This window comes from Furipterus horrens, unplaced genomic scaffold (assembly GCF_987537825.1).
Source record: "Furipterus horrens unplaced genomic scaffold, mFurHor1.1.pri manual_scaffold_11, whole genome shotgun sequence".
Taxonomy (NCBI): Eukaryota; Metazoa; Chordata; class Mammalia; order Chiroptera; family Furipteridae; genus Furipterus; species Furipterus horrens.
In genome coordinates this window covers 54108602-54127200 of record NW_028327181.1, presented here as the reverse complement: position 1 = coordinate 54127200, position 18599 = coordinate 54108602, and the positions used below count along the sequence as shown (strand labels likewise).

At 48.9% G+C, this 18599-nt stretch overlaps 1 protein-coding gene, 6 non-coding genes and 1 pseudogene across 8 annotated transcripts; 5 read left to right on the top strand and 3 right to left on the bottom strand.

The window, feature by feature from the left end:
* Positions 1 to 978: 978 nt before the first annotated feature.
* TRNAK-UUU (transfer RNA lysine (anticodon UUU)) lies at positions 979 to 1051 on the top strand. Its single transcript has one exon. It is a non-coding gene; the product is annotated as a tRNA-Lys (tRNA).
* A 145-nt stretch (positions 1052 to 1196) lies between these two features.
* On the top strand, positions 1197 to 1497 carry LOC149997644 (small ribosomal subunit protein eS28 pseudogene; annotated as a pseudogene).
* Positions 1498 to 2157: 660 nt separating this feature from the next.
* TRNAQ-CUG (transfer RNA glutamine (anticodon CUG)) lies at positions 2158 to 2229 on the top strand. Its single transcript has one exon. It is a non-coding gene; the product is annotated as a tRNA-Gln (tRNA).
* Positions 2230 to 2685: 456 nt separating this feature from the next.
* On the bottom strand, positions 2686 to 2767 carry TRNAL-UAG (transfer RNA leucine (anticodon UAG)). Its single transcript has one exon. It is a non-coding gene; the product is annotated as a tRNA-Leu (tRNA).
* A 466-nt stretch (positions 2768 to 3233) lies between these two features.
* Positions 3234 to 8892, bottom strand: HES7 (hes family bHLH transcription factor 7). 2 transcript variants are annotated; one of them, XM_090291406.1, is made up of 5 exons: positions 8485 to 8892; positions 7422 to 7488; positions 5357 to 5452; positions 4695 to 4782; positions 3234 to 4378 (listed from the first exon to the last, which is right to left on the bottom strand). In XM_090291406.1, the coding sequence occupies exons 3-5, from the start codon at positions 5450 to 5452 to the stop codon at positions 3927 to 3929; spliced, it is 636 nt and encodes a 211-aa protein (XP_090147532.1). In that variant the 5' UTR covers positions 7422 to 7488; positions 8485 to 8892; the 3' UTR covers positions 3234 to 3926. The 2 variants fall into 2 exon arrangements, with proteins under 2 accessions (XP_090147532.1, XP_090147533.1); XM_090291407.1 differs by lacking the exons at positions 7422 to 7488; positions 8485 to 8892 and adding an exon at positions 5901 to 5938.
* Positions 3261 to 3348, top strand: TRNAR-UCU (transfer RNA arginine (anticodon UCU)). Its single transcript is given in 2 exon segments — positions 3261 to 3297; positions 3313 to 3348. It is a non-coding gene; the product is annotated as a tRNA-Arg (tRNA).
* TRNAG-GCC (transfer RNA glycine (anticodon GCC)) lies at positions 8079 to 8149 on the top strand. Its single transcript has one exon. It is a non-coding gene; the product is annotated as a tRNA-Gly (tRNA).
* Positions 8893 to 17570: 8678 nt separating the features above from the next.
* On the bottom strand, positions 17571 to 17652 carry TRNAS-CGA (transfer RNA serine (anticodon CGA)). The gene has a single exon. It is a non-coding gene; the product is annotated as a tRNA-Ser (tRNA).
* Positions 17653 to 18599: the final 947 nt, after the last annotated feature.

The window sequence follows — 18599 nt, the reverse complement described above, 5'->3', positions numbered from 1 at the left end:
CCTTCTCCCCACCCACACTTGCACCCTAATAGTTGTTTGCTTGCGTCTAGCACAGCCGGTCCCTCTGGTTGGCAGAACGGGGCGGCTCACCCAGATGGATATAAGGAGCTCAAGCCCCATTGGGAAGGGAGGGACCAAATGCTGATAAAGAGATAGGGAGTAGGTGACGTCTGTATAATTGGAACATCGCCCTCCTCGTGGTCAAGGGCTCTACAGATGCTCTTGGAGCCCTTGTCCGTACCTCCACACCCAAATTCCCCCCACAAGACCCTTTCCTCTTCTTTCTCAGCCACAACTGGGCACAGAGCACCACATTCCTACTTGTGAATCATCCATGTGAATCACTATACACAAGTGAGACACACCACCATAAATCACACATGACTAGAGCCGCACGCATGTGAGTCTCACACGCATTCCTGCACACTGCACGGGGGTCAGAAACAACTCTCCCGTCATCCCACACACTCCGCACCACTGTCGCACGCCCGGCCCTCTGTGTCCCTTGTCTTTGGCACGCCAGATATCAATCTCTCTCTTGCCGAAGTAGACTCCGGGCGCACAGCATCTGAAAGTCCCATGTGTCATTCTTCTCCTCCAGGCCCGCCCTCGACCTTCGGGCCGCTGGGCGGGAGCGGGGGTGTCGGGGTGCCTGGAATTTAGGTCTTCCAGATTAGGGAGAAACTACCTTGCAAGGGAAGCCTGCAGCCGGCAGCGGCCCCGCGCGGCCAGTCTCGGCACCGCACCATCCCAGCGTCTGCGGCGTCCCAGCTTTAGAGCAAACCAAACTCGGTGGGAAATGTACTCGAAGGCGGCTGGGTGAGAAGCGCGATCAGCAGTCACCTGGCTGCCCCAGCTTCCTTAAGGTCTGTGCCGGAGTCCTCTGAACAGATACATACAATTACCCCTCGGCTTTGAGAGCGTGAACTTTTGCAAGTAAAATACTATTAACGATAGCAGAAACGCAAACTCGAAGGAGCCCGGATAGCTCAGTCGGTAGAGCATCAGACTTTTAATCTGAGGGTCCAGGGTTCAAGTCCCTGTTCGGGCGACTCGATCTTTTTCTACCTGAACAGCATCATTCTCATTTTAGTACAATTAATATTTATATTCCTTCGAACAAAACAAAGGAAAAAGAATAATGAAAATGGTATTACTTGATTTTAGAAGGAAGTGGTGGCCGGACAGCCGCCATCATGGACACGAGTCGTGTGCAAGATGTCAAACTAGCCAGGGACACCAAGGTGCTGGGCAGAACCGGCCCCTCAGGGACAGTGCACACAGGTATGTGTGAAATTCAGGGACGATAGGAACAGCTCCATCATCCGCAATGTGAAAGGTCCTGTGCTCTAGGGCGACATGCTCACCCCATAGGAGTCAGAGCGAGAGGCTCCGAGGCTGTGGGGGATTTGTGTCTGGCTCCTGGATGTCTGGATGGACCACATGGCCCATGGAGATGATATTCGACTGTTAATAAAGCGTTTGTATTGTATGTAAATTTTAAAATGGTGTTGAGTGCGTCAGGGTTTTAGTTTTCAGAAGATAGAACGAATAACAGGAAGGAAAGTAGAGATGTTTTAGAGCAGTTCATATGCGAGTCATATATGCTAATTTAAATTTTCTAGTAGCCGTATTAAATAAAAAGTTTCACCAAGATGTATATACACTAAATGTGTGTAGTTTTTTGTATGCCAATTATACCTCAGTAAAGCTAAAAATGGAATAATAAAGAAGAAACTGTGGGGATAGCAGGAATACATGGGAGTTCTCTGTATTTTCTGTTCAATTTTTCTGGAAACCTAAAATTGCTCTAAGATATAAAATCTCATTTTAAAAAAAAGGAGTAAAAAGTAACAGTCGAAATTAATTTTAATAACATTTTATTTGATCCAAAATATTCAAAATCTTAGCATTTTAACACGCAGGTTTTTATATTCATGAAATTATAACAATTTCTTATGCTAAGTCTTCTAAGTACCGTTTCTATTTTACATTTACAGTACATCTCAATTGGTATTTCAGATGCTCAATAGTGGCTTCTACCTTATCTGACAGCTGTTTCTATGTTGTTTTGTCTTCTGTGAATAGTAGAGTGCAAAGGAATAGAGTTGGAAGTTCACGAATATATAAATACCCAGAGAAGACACGCCAAGGAGAGGTTCCATGGTGTAATGGTTAGCACTCTGGACTCTGAATCCAGCGATCCGAGTTCAAATCTCGGTGGAACCTTAGTCCTTATCTTTTCACTAATTACCACTGTATCTTGTGTATCTTTTTTAAATATGAGGTGCTTTTAAGATCTGAGAAGATCTAAAAAGAAACTACATTTCTATGAGCTTTCCAGAGTGGGTAATTGGATTCTCTAGCACACTGTAAGAAAAACACACAGTAAATCGTGTAAATACGTGTATGAACAATTGTGACGCTTATTTTTGAGAGATAAGAATGTTATTTGAGAGCATGTTAAGGGGGGGAGATCAGCTATGAAGATAAAAGGGTTTGGCGATTTCTACCAGCTTTTGGTTTGGGACTGGGAGGCAGATCTGGGTAAAATTCTCTCTGAAGCACCAGAGAGGGAAGATAGTGGTGAAACCTCTCTACCCGTATTCCTCGTAAAATTGTGAAAGTTACCACAAGGTCCCGCATGATTTTACAACGTGCGTAAACCACTCAGAAAAACTGGCTTGGCAGCGGTGGGATTCGAACCCACGCCTCCGAAGAGACTGGAGCCTAAATCCAGCGCCTTAGACCGCTCGGCCACGCTACCTGCGTGAGACAAAAGGGTTTCCGTAGTCCTCCTAAGAGACTGTAGAGAAGAAGTATGCTAAAAATGGTTGTGTTTAATTGGCCGGTTTTCTCTGGAAATCATCTAGACTCAGAACTGCAAAGAAGCAGCCGGTGGGAAAAGAGGTAGACCGAAGGAAACAGAGACACAGAATTTTACAACGAAAACAAATTTATTTTGATGGGTGGGGGTCTCATCTGGGAGTGGGGTGCGCCTGGGCTGGAAACATCCCCCAAGGAGGCAGCAGGAACTCTGTGCTCGCCCCCTCGCTCATATTTAGTTACTCTCTCTCTTTTTTACTTCCACCCATGTGCGCGCCCTCATTCCTACCCGGCTCACCTGCTTTACGCCCGCTACCTCTCCCAGGCAGGCCTCCAGGGTCCAAACCGCTTGGTTTTGGTACATCCCTCCCCCTCCCCCCACCCCTCCCCCATGCTATTACCCGTAAGCCATCAGGCGCCCCTTTTTGCTAGTGGGCTCTGTGGCGCAATGGATAGCGCATTGGACTTCTAGTGATGAAAAGAGCGATTCAAAGGTTGTGGGTTCGAATCCCACCAGAGTCGGTTTTATTCAACTTTTCTTTTTTTTTCTTTTCTTTTTATCCGTTTTTTTCTTAAAGATCCCCAACCCTTCTCCCCCTACCCTATCTTTGTGTTTTCCACCTGTTTTCAGTTCCAACTCCAGTCTCCGCTCTGCTCTCTTCTTTACTTACCTGTCTGCCCCGGGGCTTGGGCCATGGAGAGCAAGACTGGGGGGGACGGGGAGGGGATGGGAGACAAAAGGGGAGGGAAAGTGGGCGTGGACGCCGAGATAAAGGCAGGCCCCTGGCTCGGGGACACACGGGGGTTTAATAACCACTTTATTCCATGCACTAGGGACTCGAGAAGGGTCTGGGGCTGGGCTGAGAGGGCAGAGAGGGTACAATCCTAGACGCGGGGATTAGGGGGTTGGGGAAAGGGACAGGAACCAGGGAAATATATATTTATATATACTCTAATATAGACCACATCTCACCCGCGCGCTGCGCCCACGCGCCCCGCCGTCCTCCCCAACACCTCCTCACCCCGACGCCCGGGTCCCTCTGCTGCCCTTAGGCTGGAGTCTCTACCCTATCCCCAGCCCCGCCACCACCCCCCAAAGCTTAGGGCCAAGGTCTCCAGAAAGCGGGCGGCGGGGGCGGCGGGGCCTTGGGCGCCCCATCTTGTCTGTGAGGCGGTGGAGGCGGCGGCAGCAGTCCGGTGAGGGGCGCCGGCTCGCCGGAATCCCCGGGGCGAGGGGAGCAAGGGGACGGGGACCAGGCACAGCGAGGGCTAGAGGAGCCCTGGTGCACTGGGGGGCGCTGGTGCAGCGCGGGGCCAGGCGCCGGGGCGGCGGGGTCCAGCGGTGGCCGCGACGCTTGGGGCCTGAGATCTACGGGTTGAGGCCGGGGCGGCTTGGGGCGCAGGTAGACGTGCAGCGCTGAGAAGAGCTGGGCACGAGCGGCCGGGCTGGCGTCATGCGCGAAGGCCGCCAGGCGAAGCAGGCACTCGCGGAAACCCGACAAGTAGCAGCTGGCGAGCGCCTCGGCGTCCTGGGCTGGGGACCGGGGGACCCCTGGAGCCGCGGCGGCGGGTGCGGCGGACAGGAGGACGGGCAGTCAGGGCAGGGGCCCAGCAGGGGTAAGGGAAGGGGCAGGGCGCAGAGGTACCAAGGCCCGACAGGCGCACAGAGACAGGAAACCAGACGGACGGACAGAGAGAGAAAATGAGGGAGACACAGAGACACGCGCGGGTGTTATTAACCTCGCCTCAGAGCGGAGTCTGCCACTCCCCAAGCCCACCATCCACGGCAAAGTCCGTCCCATCTATCCCGGCCCAGATCTCAATGAATCCCACCTCCCTCCCTCCGCTGCCCCACCCCCGCGCTGTACCCGGGGACTCCACCCGGCTTCGCTCCCTCAAGTAGCCCACGGCGAACTCCAGTATCTCTGCTTTCTCCAGCTTCGGATTCCGGAGGTTCTACAGACAGGAGGGGAGGGCGCAAAGACAGAGGGGTGGAGAGAGAGGGGGAAAGTGGCAGGGAGAAGAAAGGAGGGAGGGATGCGGGAGCTGGGGGTGCCCCCGGGTCGCGTTTGCGCGCTGACCACAGAACGCGCTACCAAATGCGGAGTGGAGATGACCAAGAACGGTCCTCACCCACCCTAAGACGGTACTGTCCAACCCGAGGGGATGAAACCAACCCGACATTGTGAGGAGGGCATTTGAAGTAGCAAACCGAATGACTGAAATCAACTACCCTGCTGGCTGTCTCGGGGCAGCGGAAGGAAGAGGAAGAATTCACAGACCCAGAGGTTGAAAATGACCCACCCTGGAGTGAAATTTACAAAGCCGGTGTGAAACTTACAGACCCGAGGGGTGGCCTTGAAGATCGCGTTCTGAGAGCAAGAGGGGGTCTGGGATGGGATTCCAAGGGCGGGACTCAGGTCGGGATGCCTTGGGGCCAGGGTCGCCAATGCAGCCAGCTTGTGGCCCCACCCAAGTGGGAAGCCCTGGGACGCGAGAACGAGACGCTTGGGGGTCCGGAAAGACTGACCTGGTCCCGGGTCCGCTCCAGCAGCAGCAGCCTCAGCTCTTCCAGGCTGCGGTTGATGCGATCTCGGCGCCGCTTCTCCACAAGCGGCTTCAGCATCTGCGGCCAGCAAGAAAGGGAGAGCGGGCCGACCGGACCAAGGCTCAGCGCGGCCGCGCGGGCGTCGGAATCCCGTCGCTGGGATAGTCCTGCCTCCACCCCTTCCCCAGGGCTCCTGAGAGCTTAGGGCCCGACCCATTCGATCCCTCTCCGCTCCCCCTCCCAACGCCCCTAGGATCCATTTCTGAAGCTCGCCTCCTCTCTCTCTCGGGTCTTCTGCATTCTCCTCTCTCAGTCTTGTCCTCCCTCCTCCCCTCTCTGTGTCTCTCCTCCTCTTTTCTCTCTACTTCTCCGCATCGTGCAGTCTCTCTCTGTCTCAGTGGAGAACTTTGGGGGCCCTCTTTGCGCCCAGACACGTGGGCCACAAGGTGCCGGACTCAGAGTTGGCGACCCTGAGTGTAGAAAGGGAGATACCCAGCGCGACCGCGCCTCCTCTTCTCTCTCTAACCCGTTTAAGCGGTCACCGTTCTCAATGGTTCGAAAATCTTCCACCGAGTCTCCGGCCTCTGGAACCAGTGCCCACTGGGCCAGCCGGCGTGGAGCAAGTGTATACATCTGCTATTTGTTTCCACCCTCCTCCCTTAGTTCTGCTCCTCGCGGTTATTTCACTCAAACACCAGCCCCCCTCCCACGCCCTCGAGGCGGCAAGCTGCCAGCTCCCATCACCCAAACCCCAGACCTCTGCTTCTGCTTCGGCCGCCCACGCAGGTCCTGCTCTGACCCTGTCCCCTTCTTCATACTTTGCAGCTTCCTCCCCAGCTCCTGGCTCCTTGGATCTCCTGTGCACATCTCCCCCTTCCAGCCCAGCGTCTCCAGCCTCTTCCCAGACCCACGGTCTCAGAGACACGGTCCCCTGACCGGACCAGGGATCTCTGCTCCCTCTTCTCCCGCCTCTCACCTTGGGGCCGTCCCTATTCTCGGCTCGATCCCTGGTGACCATCGCTCCTCTGGACCCTCGTGTGGACCGGGTCCCTGCTCGCATGGCGCCTTATATCCCTCAGGCTCCCAGGTAGGGGGTAGGGGAGACCCGGACCCGCCCTCTTAGGCACCCGGATCCCTCCCAGCGTGGCCCCGGGCACGAGGCTCCCGGAAAGGGGAGGAGCGCAAGGGGGTGGAGGAGGAGTGAAACTGGCCTGGGAGTGTGGGAAATGAGGGGTCGATGCAGCAGCACCAGCTGGTTTAAGGACCATAAGGCTGTATAATGAGGCGGGTCCCAGCTGAAGGGAGGCGGTTATTAGGGGGAGAGAGTTCAGGTAATTTGGGGGCAGAACTCGCCTCAGAATCGCAGCTTTTGGGGAAGGTCAATATACCCCCACTGACCTTAATGTAGAAGTTAACCCTTAGGCTGGATCCTATATACATCTTCCCCCAGATTTTACCTCCTACTTAAAATAGGGAGAAACCTGAGTGTGAGAGGTGGATTCGTCTAATTCAACCAGGGGTCTGTCTGGAAGTGGAAGAGAAGCTCTGTTCGATCTAGGGCAGTCACATTCAATTCCCCCAACAGGGGGAGGGACTTAGTCCACACGCCAGAGTCCGGAGGAGCGATGGTCCACCGCGCTCATGGGCACTGAACACTCAATGGTCTAGGCCCGGACCGTTTTATACAGAGATATGTACTAGAGATCTAGTGGGGGGAGGGGGTGTATTATCAAGTAGTTACTATAGAATCAGAGAAAAGTAGGTGATCGGCAAAAGGATCATCCTAAGGGATATCTGGGATGGGACGTGGGAACCTCAAGGAAGAGAAAAAGCAAAGATTTGACGCAGGGGTAGGAGGTGGAGAGATCTTCCCATTTACAAGTTATTTGATTCAAAACTATAGGAGAGTTAGGCGTATGGTTGTCAGAACATATGACACAAGTGCGCTTGCTTTGCTTGTTCCCAGGAACCCCCTCGTGACTGTAGGGGAGCAGGTAGTTTTCTTAAAGGGACAATAAAGGGATGCAAAAAAGGGATCAACACCGACCTCAAACCAAGACCGTGACCCTCTGCAGAATGATGCGTGAACACTCGGAGACTTCAGGACAAAATGCCTGAAAAGATAAAATCAGGATTTAAGTGGACAGCAAAAGTGGTAGGGACAAGGAGACGTAAAGACAATATTGGAGACCGAGTCGGAAGATAGCTGTGGAGTCGGAAATGAATGGGACCCCGCCTAGCCCTCCCATACCCCTCCACACCTTATTGTTTTTTACGGAGCCTGCCTTGCCAAAGCTCGAGCCCGAAGGGACACAGACCTTGGGGAGGGCGCTCCCATTTGGGTTCAGGGCCCCCGGCAATCCCACCTCCCCCTACCTGGGCCAAATGGGAGCGCAGATGTGTGGCCCCAGCAGCCCCTGTCACCCCCCTCCTTGGGAACCTGGGCTCAGGCTGAGTTTTTCTCACCTGCACGCGAGGTTTGGGGGCCCCGGGCTGTTCGCACCTGGGTGTGGGGCCGCCCCTGGCCATATGGGGCAATTTTATGGCCGGGTGACCGGATCCTGGCGAGGGGAAGGATGGCCTGGTTGCTCCACCCCGGTGAACTATTCAAAGCCACTTTTTCACTGGGTCCCTGGTTCGTAGAATCCTCCTGACCACCGCTGTCTTAACCTCTTCAAGCTTTGGTAACAAACCTCTAGCGCACGCATTGGTGGTTCAGTGGTAGAATTCTCGCCTGCCACGCGGGAGGCCCGGGTTCGATTCCCGGCCAATGCAACTTACCCTTTTCATGTCTAAAGAATATCTTTTAAGATTTCCACCAGATAATAATATTTAACTTTTTCACAGTCTGGATGGAGATCTCGATTCCATACATACTCGCACGCCCATCTTCTCAACCAGGGGGTCCTGCTGCCTTCCCCACCCTTTCCTTCGCCCCCGGCCCCCGCACCTCCGCAGGCGTGACCCTGAGAAAAGACACGACTCTCGGATCCCTGCCCCGGGGGTCCTCTGGGCCCTCCGCGGGGGCGGGGCGAGATCTTCCCGCCCCACGAGCTCTAATTCTCTTGCTCTTCTTCCCATTTCTCCGCCTCTTTCCCTCGCAGCCTTACCTCCTGTTCTCTCTAAAGCGCCCTTTCTTTTTCCAAGTCCAGGGGAAAAAGTCCTTTTTGGTCTTGCAGTCTTTCTATGTTGCGTACCTCTTGGCGTCTCTGTCTCTGTATATTTCACTCTTTCCTGGACTCAGCAATTTCTGCGCTCATTTCTCTGGGTCTTTACTTGTGTCTGCATCTTTGACTCAGGGTCCCTCTGTCCTCTCCGTCTCTCTGCATCTGCGTCTCAGTCTCTGGGTGTCTTCGGGTCTCTGGGATCTCTCGCCTTCTCTCCCGGTCTCTGTCGCCTGCCGGCACTCTGCGCTCCCACGCTCCTGCCATTCCCTGGGAAGCTTGCTCACACCTCCAAGTTCCTGCCACCTCCCCGCCCTCCCCTTCCCGCCGGCTTTGATCCCGCACGCGTCGGGCCGGCGGGCGGCGGGTTACACCCGCCAGATGCCGCGGCCACTCGTAAGCGAGGGCGGGGGCGTCCCGGCTCCCCGGCGGTGCTGGTTTTCCTCTGTCTTCCGGCGTATTCTGCCTCCCTCTGCGCCCCTCCTTCTAGCTCTGTCTCGGGCTGCTTCCTGGGCTTGTGCAGGCCCGGGTCTCCGATTCTCTGAGCCTAGGTCCCGGCCTTGTATATCTTGGTCACTCTAGAACTGGCTCTGGGTTTCTGTCTCTGCCTCTGATTTTTGTCTCCTGTCTCTTTCAGCCTATCTGTTTCACCTGGGCTCGGGTCTGGGTTTTTCTTGTCTCTGGATTGTGTCGGTGACTGGGGATGCTCTCTTTTCAATTCTAAGGCGGGACAGTGCACCCAGAAGGAAATTATATAACAATCTGGGCATCTGTATGTCTTGTGTACAGCCGCTGTTATTTATGGAGTGCCTACTGTGTGCTCAGTATGATTGGCCTTTGAGGGTACTTTGGGTGCGGGCCACCCGGAAGCTTACATTATAGTGGGCCGTGGAGACAGAAAATAACTAAGAATGCAGAAAATAATATAAGTTCAAATGGTATAAGGCTGGGGCTGAGCGAGGAACAATCGGATATGGCAATGACTTGAAAGAGAAGTAAGTGTTACTGTTACTCTGGGTGTTCAGAGGCAGCCTCTATCAGAAGGTGATATTTGAGCCCAGCTCAGGCAGCCATGAGTCCATGCAAAAGAAACAGCAAGGGCAAAGGCTGTGAGGCAGGAACCGGGATTGCTGGTGAGAGCTAAAGAAAGATGGCCAGTGTCTCTAAGACAGAGCATTTAGAGCGTGCAAAGACAAAAATGGAAGGCATGGCCCATCACACAGGGCCTTGGAGCCTCCAGGAGTTTGGATTTTAGTCTAAGTGCAATGGGAGACCAGTGGAGAGTTTTAATAGGAATGTTATAGTCACTGACCTGTGTACTAAAAGATCACTTTGGCTGCTGTGTGGAGGATGGAAGCAGGAATATCATCTGGATTGCCAGAGCAGTCACCTGGACAAGACATGATTGTGGCTTGTGCTGATGTGGTGGCAGTGGAGAGGGAAAGTGAACGCCTATATTTTTGGCTTAAGTAACAGGGAGATTGGTGGTGCTTTTTTTATTGAAATGGGAAGGGGGAGAGGACAGAAAAAGGTTTGGGGAGAGAAAATAAGCATTATACTTTAGTCAGGTTAGTTGAGATCCCCTTAGACATCCAAGGGGAGGTTACAGGTCATCCAGGGATATACGTGTTAGAGGGTCAGAGCTGGAGGGTAAGTACAGGGGAATCATTGGAAGAAATGGCTATTAATACTGTGAGATCAGGAGTACCTAGGGAGAGAGTGTGGACAGAGAAGAGACTGAGCAAGCCATCCTGGGGCACCCTAACACTTGTCATCAAGTTGAGGAGGGAGAATTGTCAAAGGAATCTAGAGTGATCAGAAAGAGAGAGCAGAAAAGCCAGGGGAGTGGGGTGTCCAGGAAACCAAGAAAAGAGAAGGAGGGAGCAGTCAGCTTTAGCTAAGCCGTTGGGAGGTCAAGTAAGAAGAGAGAAAAGCAACCATCCAGTTTGGCATCTTGGAAGTCACAGACGTCCTGGAGGGAGAGTGACTGTCAGTCCCACTGAGTGGGCTGAGGGAAGAATGGGAAGCGAAGGCCTGAGGACAATGGGTATAGACAACTCCAAGTTTTGCTGTAAATGGTGAGTGGAACAATGTGTGGCAGGTAGGAGTACAAGAGATGGGGTTGCTAAAAAGGGTTTGAGGCTAATGGGAATAACTAAAGCTTGGAGCATGGGGGAGGGCCGAGGCCAAATAGGTAGACTCCAATACCAGGTAGAGAAATCAGCCTCAGCTAGTAGGGAGATGGGCAGGGAGAGAGAGAGGGCTTGGGTCAGTTGGGGTGGGGGAAGGATGAAGCAAGTTATCTCTGGTTGCTCTCATTTTCTCAAAGACGAATGAATCAAGCTCATCTCTGGAGGGGAGAGAGCTACAGGTCCTTTAAAGACGAAAAATAAGGTGTGAAATGTTCACTTTGGAGAGTAGGAAAACAAACCTTCTAAACTAGGAGAATAGAATTTCTAAGCAGGTTGAGAGTCCATCTGAGATTTGGGGTCAAACATTTCAAGTTTCAGAGTTCAATTCACCATGAAGCGAAAGAAGTTTATGCTTCAGGACCCCTCACTTAGGCCTCTGGGACAACCTTAGCAACATCTTCACATGGCTATATGCCTCTGTAAAATTTGCAAATCGAAGATATTTTTAACTTTACATGGTAAAGACTACTGTCACTTTCCACTTCTTTCCCTCTGCCACACACACACACACACACACACACACACACCCATGTTGGAGTGGCTGTGGCATTTTGGGGGATTCGGTTATGGGGAAGGTGAATTGGAAAGACATAAGATTTATGGTTTTGTGAGATATGTTAACATGGTTCCCAGTCATTCCACATACAATTAAGTTAACCTAGCTAACCTGGTGTAAGAATGGCTTCCAGGAATACTCCTATCACTTATGCCCATTCACCAGGCTTCGTGCTGTGCAGGTGCAAAGCCCGAGGGCACATGTGATATGAAGGTGTCGAGTGACCCTTGTCATTATAAGTACATGAGTAGTAGAGGAGAAACAAGAGTCTAAATGTATAGAGCCAGTAGCTAGTCTGTGGAAAGTATTATACCGATGTTCAGGCAGGTATTAATACAAATCAGTTATTTTTCTGGACTTTGTGACATATGTCAGCTTTTTCAGTTTCTAAGTTGTGACTCTTATTTCACTCTAAATACTACTTTTTGTACCTAACTTTGTATTATTTTTCTAAAAAGCCCTCTCTGCTCCAAAAAAGAAAAAAGAAAAAATACACACACAAACTGAACAAGCAAAATAGAAACATACATAGACAGAGAGCAGGCTGACAGCTGGGAGGGGGGTGTGGTTAGGGGTAGAGAGATCAAGAAAAAAGGACTCCTTGGCATGTATAACAGTATGCTGATTGCATTGGGGGATATAAAGGGGATAACTGGTAATGGAAAAAATACAATGAAAAATACATTTAAAAAAATCCACACACACACACATTTCAGACCCCCAAATCTGAAACCAGTTGTTAGAGCTGGATGATTTTTCTCCAGTCACTACTCCTGTGCAGCTGTGGCTCTGAGGACATCCCCCACCCCAGTTCCCAGCATTTCTGGTTTTGTAGGATAGGGTCTCTGAGTGTTTGGCATGCCTCAATGTCAGCATGGACCTGTATGTATGTCTGTTTGTGGTGTGTGTATGAATGTTTGGACTTCCAGCCTCTTCAACACAGGGCCATGTCTGGGCTTGGCAAAGGGGAGATCTGGTCCCACAGAGCTGGGTCCCTAGGGAGGCAGGGGGCAAGGAAAGAACTGAGACAGCGCTAGGCTGGTGGGCTGGTCCTGTTGTCTGAGCTTCCCCTCCCCTGCTGTGATGTCTCCCCAAGCCTGGGTTCCAAGGCTCAGCTCCTCCCTCTTTGTTCTTCAAAGGGGAGGCTGGCTTCCTGGGACCCCCTGGGTCCTGGGTAGGGGGAGTACTTGGAGGGTTGGATCCTGGGCATGGGGGTGGGAGGGTGGGGGAATTAGGGGTTGGGAAGTAGGAGGACCGGGCTCCTGGGCCACAGGAAGAATCAGGATAGAAGTTCTCCATATATCCCAAAACAAAACAAACAATACTCTTTGCCCTTATGAGTCATATACTTCTTGTGGGGAAAACATTATACAAATAAACATTATAAAAACATCTTTTGTCAGATGGTGATAAGTGCCATGGGGAAAAGTGAAGCAGGGGAGTGGAGAGTGAGAACTACAATTTTAGATGGTTTGATCAGGGAGGTGAACTGTAAGGTGAGGGCTCAAGCTACAAGATGCCTGGGGGATGAGCACTCCAGGCAGAGGAACTGGCTGACAGAAAGGCCTGGCTTGTCAGAGGAACAGAGAGCAGCAAGGGCCTGCGTAGGCAGGGCTGGAATAGAGGTAGCAAGTGAGATTGGAGCCATACACTGGAAAGCTGATGATGTAGAACCATCTAGGCCACTTGTGAAGACTTTGTCAGGACTTTCTCATCTCTGAGGAAGCTGAGAAGCCATTGGAAAGCTTTTCTTTCCCTCCGCTTTTTTGTTTTGTTTTCTGGCATTTTTAATTTTTATATATTTTCACACTTTCAGAAAAGTTACAATAATAATACAAGGAACTCCTGTATATTCTTTTCCAAGGTCCATTAATTGTTTACATTTGTCCCCTCTGCTTCATCGCTGCCTTCCAAATATAAGATATGTGTTTTCTGAACCATTTGGGACGAAGTTAGAAATATCAGGCTCTTTTGCCCCTAGTTACTCAGTTGTAGCGTAATAGTACATAATAGTATAATGGTCAATATCAGGCTATTGAAATTAATATAATCTGAGTCCATACTCAGATTTCCTCAAGTGTTCCACTGACGTCCTTTATAGCTCTTTTCCCCCCGAATCCAGACTCCAATACAGGACCACGACTTGCATTTAGTTGTTATGTCTCTTTAGTCTCAATTAATCTGAAAGAATCTTTTTTTTTTTTTTTTAACATTTAAAGAGTATGATTTTAATGAGACGTTTTTCTTCAAATAAGTAAAAAATCATTTACTTGGGGATACTGACTAGCAGATGAGTGACTTTGGAACCGGTGAAGGTATTCTATAAACTTGGGTCTAAGTGAAATGACAACATGGGATGCCAGCAGCTGTGAAGAGTAGAAAGAGATTAGTATTTACTCAGCTCCCAGTTTGGCAGAACTGACAGTACTTTCTGGGATATCCAGGTTCTGGAATGCAGAGACCAGTCCATAGTCTCATAGCTCCTCAGCCTCCCAGTGTGTTTTCATTTGTTCATCTTCTTTTGTTTCGCCATTTTTCTACTCCTTCACACCTTTTACCCTTGTTGAAAATATGCCCTTCTCTGGCTGGTGTGACTCAGTTGGTTGGAGCATCATCCAGTAAACCAAAGGTTGAAAGTTTGATCCCTGAGGTTTGTTTCATTCTCTCTAAAGTCAATAAACATAAGTGATATAAAAAGAAATGTCACTTATGATTCTTTAATTTTTCTTTTTCTGGATGGCTTCTATTTAGTTTTCCTAGATTTCTGTCTAGTTGGCTTTCCATTCCACATCCCTGATTCCTACTCTTCAGAGGCAACTTGACATTCCATAGTTGTTTGTTCTACCATTTAAATCTATACTTCATCCATGTATACTTGATCTCCTTTCCCCAATTTTAGATGCTTTTTACTGGCTTTCTACTCTGTTCCTACAGGCCTCTGTCCACAGATATTTTTATTCCTCCCTCACTCTTCCAATTCTGTTATAGTAATTTTTAGTGAAATGAATAGTGTTTATACAATCATAATAAGGTAAATATTTTTGCATTGTTGCCACCTTTACTGTAGTTTTGCTTTTCCTAGAGTTAATAATAGCTTTATTTTTTGGTTTATTTAGTTTTCTATATTATTAATTCTTTAGCCAAATTCTATTTAAACTCCCAAATGTGAATAAACAGATCACATAAGCCATCAATTTCAGCTTTAAAATATTTTTTAAGAATCTTCCCTCTAGGGAGGAGGGGAAAGGAAAAAAAAAAAAAAAAGAAAAAGGATCTTCCTTCTGAAGCACTCTTACTGCTCCACCCTGGACTGCCTTCTGCTTCTCTTTGCTACGCTGCTCCTGGGATTTTCTTTATCATCACCTTCAGAAGCCCCTTCACGAATTTTTTGTGTTAGACTCTGGGCTTCTTATAACTCATGTCCTCTTGACTTATGCCCTCTGTTTTGGTGTTGCACAGTCTCTAGTTTGCTTTGAGAATGAATGGGAGGGATTTTTTATTTTTTAACATTGTATGTCTGAAAATGCCTTCACCTAATTTGATAGTTTGGTAATGAAATTCTAATCGGGAAGAATCTTTGTTGTTCTTGATCTTCACAGTTTCATAGAGTTCGCAATCATTATTTCGTAGAATGTCCTTCAGTTTTGTGAGATGTTTCTCCATGGTTGGATTCCAATTACTCAGGTTATGTACTTTTGGCAGAAATGTCATGACAGAAATGATGTTGTGTCCTTCTCAATGCATCACAGCAGAAGACACATGTCAATTTATCCGAATACTGAGATATTCACTTTGATCACATGGTTAAAGGGGGTTTGCCAGGGTTCTCCACTTTGTGGGAAGGCATTTTGAGATTCTTTACTACCTCATCAAAAGTTCACATAATAAAGTAGTGTCCATTGATGATTTCTAACTTCAGTACTCTTTCTATACTTCTTAGTAGGCAATTTACTGGAAAAAGAGCTTTCAGTTTTTCTTCACTTTATTTATTTATACTTACATGAACTTCAGATTCTTACTTGATTCAATGAGCTATAATCCTCCACGATCATGTTTTAATGGTCAAATTGTTCCAAATTTGCCAATAGGAATGAACCCCTTTGACTACAGTCCCTAGTTGCTGTGTCTTTTTGATATATACCCAACATTCTTTCAATACCTACTTTCTGGTGCAACAAAATGTTTCAAGATTCTCTTGTAATTCTCCAACCACAGCCTTGGAATCAGCCTTTTTCCAAGGAGCCCTGGTTCAATTTAGTAGAGAATGATATTTATTAACCAAGATCTGGACACTTGGTGTACTTATCACTACTTGTGTATCATTCCTTCTAGGCTCTCCCAATGGACAGAGCTAGGAAATATACTTGTATGTATGTGTATAGGTTGCATATGTGCATGCATTTTTTCTTTATCTATACACATTAAAAGCCAGGGATTCATATTGATACCCCATTAAAAGAAGAGAAGAATGACAGAATCTGATATATATTTTTAAAGGATCACTTTGCTCAATGAGTTCAGAGTAGACTGTAGAGGAACAAGAAACCAGAGCAGAAGCAAGGAACTAATTTGGGAGCTAATGCAATAGCCTAGGTGAAAGATGAGGGTGGCTTGGGCCAAGATGCAATGGTGAAGTAGTGACAAGTAGTTGAATTTTTAAACCTATTTAAAATAATAAATTGCTGGGTGACTCAATGTGCAGTGTGTGAGAGAAGAATCAGAGATGATCCTAAGGTTTTTAGTCTGATCAACTAAATAAAAGGAAATTCCATTAACTGAGATGGGAAGACTACAGATGAAGCAGGTTTGGGGAGACCACAGGGAGTTTGGTTTGGGTATTTTAAGTTTTCAATTGCTGACTAGATATTCAAGTGGATATGATATGTAGGAAATACTATCTATGCATCTGTAATTCAGAGAAGAGTTCTGGAGCTGAGATGAAAATTTTGGATGCATTACTGTATTACTAGTTGATATGTAAACTCTGAGACTGGAGATCACTCAAGGAGCAAGTACAGCCCTGGCTGGTGTGGCTCAGAGGATTGAGCATTGGTCTGTGAACCAAAGGGTCTCCAGCTTGACTCCCAGTCAGGGCACATGCCTGGGTTGCAGGCCAGGTCCCCATTTGGGGGTGTGGGAGAGGCAACCACACAATGATGTTTCTCTCCCTCTATTTCTCCTTCCATTCCCCTCTCTCTAAAGGTAAATAAATAAAATCTTAAAAAAAAAATAATAAGGAGCAAGTACAGATAGAAGAGAGGTTGGAAAATTGAGCCTTGGGAACACTTTAACATGTAGAGATCCAGATGATGAGCAGGCAAAGGGGTCTGTGAATGAACTGCTAATGACTTAGAAGGAATATCAGAAGAGTGTGGTCTCCTAGAAGGCAAGTGAAGAGAGTGTTTCTAAGAGAGAGTAAGCATCTGTGTCAAATGGTGATTTGGTAACCTTAACAAGAGCAGCTTTGATGAATGGGGGTGGGGGGGAAGGGTGTACCTGATTAGAGATGATTCAAAGGAGACTCAAAAGATGGAATTAGAGACAGTGAGTTTAACTTATTTTGCAGGAGAGGGGAACAAAGAAATGAAGTGATAGATGGAGGGGGACATGAGGTCGAGATACCTTTTCCTTTCTTGTTCTAAATTGGAATACATTTCAGTATGTTTGTAAGGCTGGTGGGAATAAGCCAGTGAGACAGGGAGAATTTGATGGTATGGGAAGGAGAGCAGTGTTCTTGAGCCCTTGTGGCCAAAGGGAAATGGAGATCTATCTAGTAAGTGTAGGGGGTAATGAGGGTAAGGAAAAGTATGTGGCCACAGACAGATGGACAGGTAGGTAGGTAGGGTAGGTGCGACTGGGGATATCGATGGGGAAATGTCTTAGGAATGCATTATTTTCTCAGTGAGACAGCATATAAAGCTGAGAGAGGATTCAGGGATTTGTGGTTTGAGGTGAAAGGATATGAATGAAATAGAAGAGATGCAAAGTGAATGGATTACGGAAATGCTGAATAGCCTTGAGGAATCACCTGGGTTCGGTGGAGTTATGAATTCAAACTGGCACTTTTAAGGCTTCTGCCGAGCACAACCTTCAACCTTCGGAGGTGTATGCAGGGAGGAGTCTAAGGCCTGCCAGGGGGCGCTCGCGGAGTGGTTACGGGTAGCTGAATCCCTGCGAGTTCCCTGCGAGTCCCAGAATAACGCGAATCTTTCCAAGGGATGAACGCAGTGGGGAAAACAAATTATTTCTCCGAAGGCAGTAACGTACACTCCTAAAACTACTAACGCTGTGAGCAGGATTCGAACCTGCGCAGGGAGACCCCATTGGATTTCGAGTCCAACGCCTTAACCACTCGGCCATCACAGCCCCAGGTACTTTACTGCCTGTGCAACTATAGCTGTCTATAAACAGGCCCGCCTCCTGAGATCCCCACTCCATTGTCTGGAGACATCTATGCACGTGCGCCTTGGCTGGGTGTTGCTGACTGTGCCTGCTTTGCATTAGCCATCGCCAGCCCTGTGAGCGCCTTTCCTTTTCTCCCTCCTCGCCCAGAGCCAAATACGAGGACTGGGGCCTACACCCTTGAAGGCAAAAGGATGCCGGCTTCATGGTAGTTCATGGAGGGGAAGTGGCAGTCAGCCTAGAGATGCACACTGGAAGAGAATGGCCATGGAAGCTCAAAGGATTTGATTGGTAAGAACTTTTTGATTGTGCCAAGAAAGGCTTTTTGGCAGAGGTGGACACACCTTCGCCCAACAATAATGTACTCCTGTCCACTGGCCCAGATACCGCTGAGAGTGGAATCCAGGATCTCTTGTTTATTATAGACAGGCACTTTAACCAGCCTAGCCAGTGCTACATCTACAGATAGATGAACTGTTTAGGTGGCCAGTGAGAAATAATTATAGAACAATGATCGACCCAAAGTCCTCAGTGACTCATCCTTTCCAGTTCCCCTTTCCTTCCCAGGTGCTGTGATCTGAACCAACAAGTTAATGGTCCGCCCGTCCTTCAATGCTTTTGGGGGCCAACTTGATCGTGTATGTGTGCATGACTCCTGCTCCCTTAGCCACCTGGACATCTTCAGGCCTTTTCCTGTGTGGTGACAAAGAAGCCAAACACCCTCAGTTGCTTCGGGACACTAACAGGTTAAGTGGGTTTCCCCCTCGCTCAGGCACCATGACCCACAATGGAGCTTGCCTGAGCCCTTAGCCATAAGTTGCTTTTCATCTCTCCTTCCCTGGACAAACTCAGCAGAGGTAGAGGTGAGAGCAGGGTTTGAGTTAAGTCACTTGGAAGGTTCAGCAAGGCCC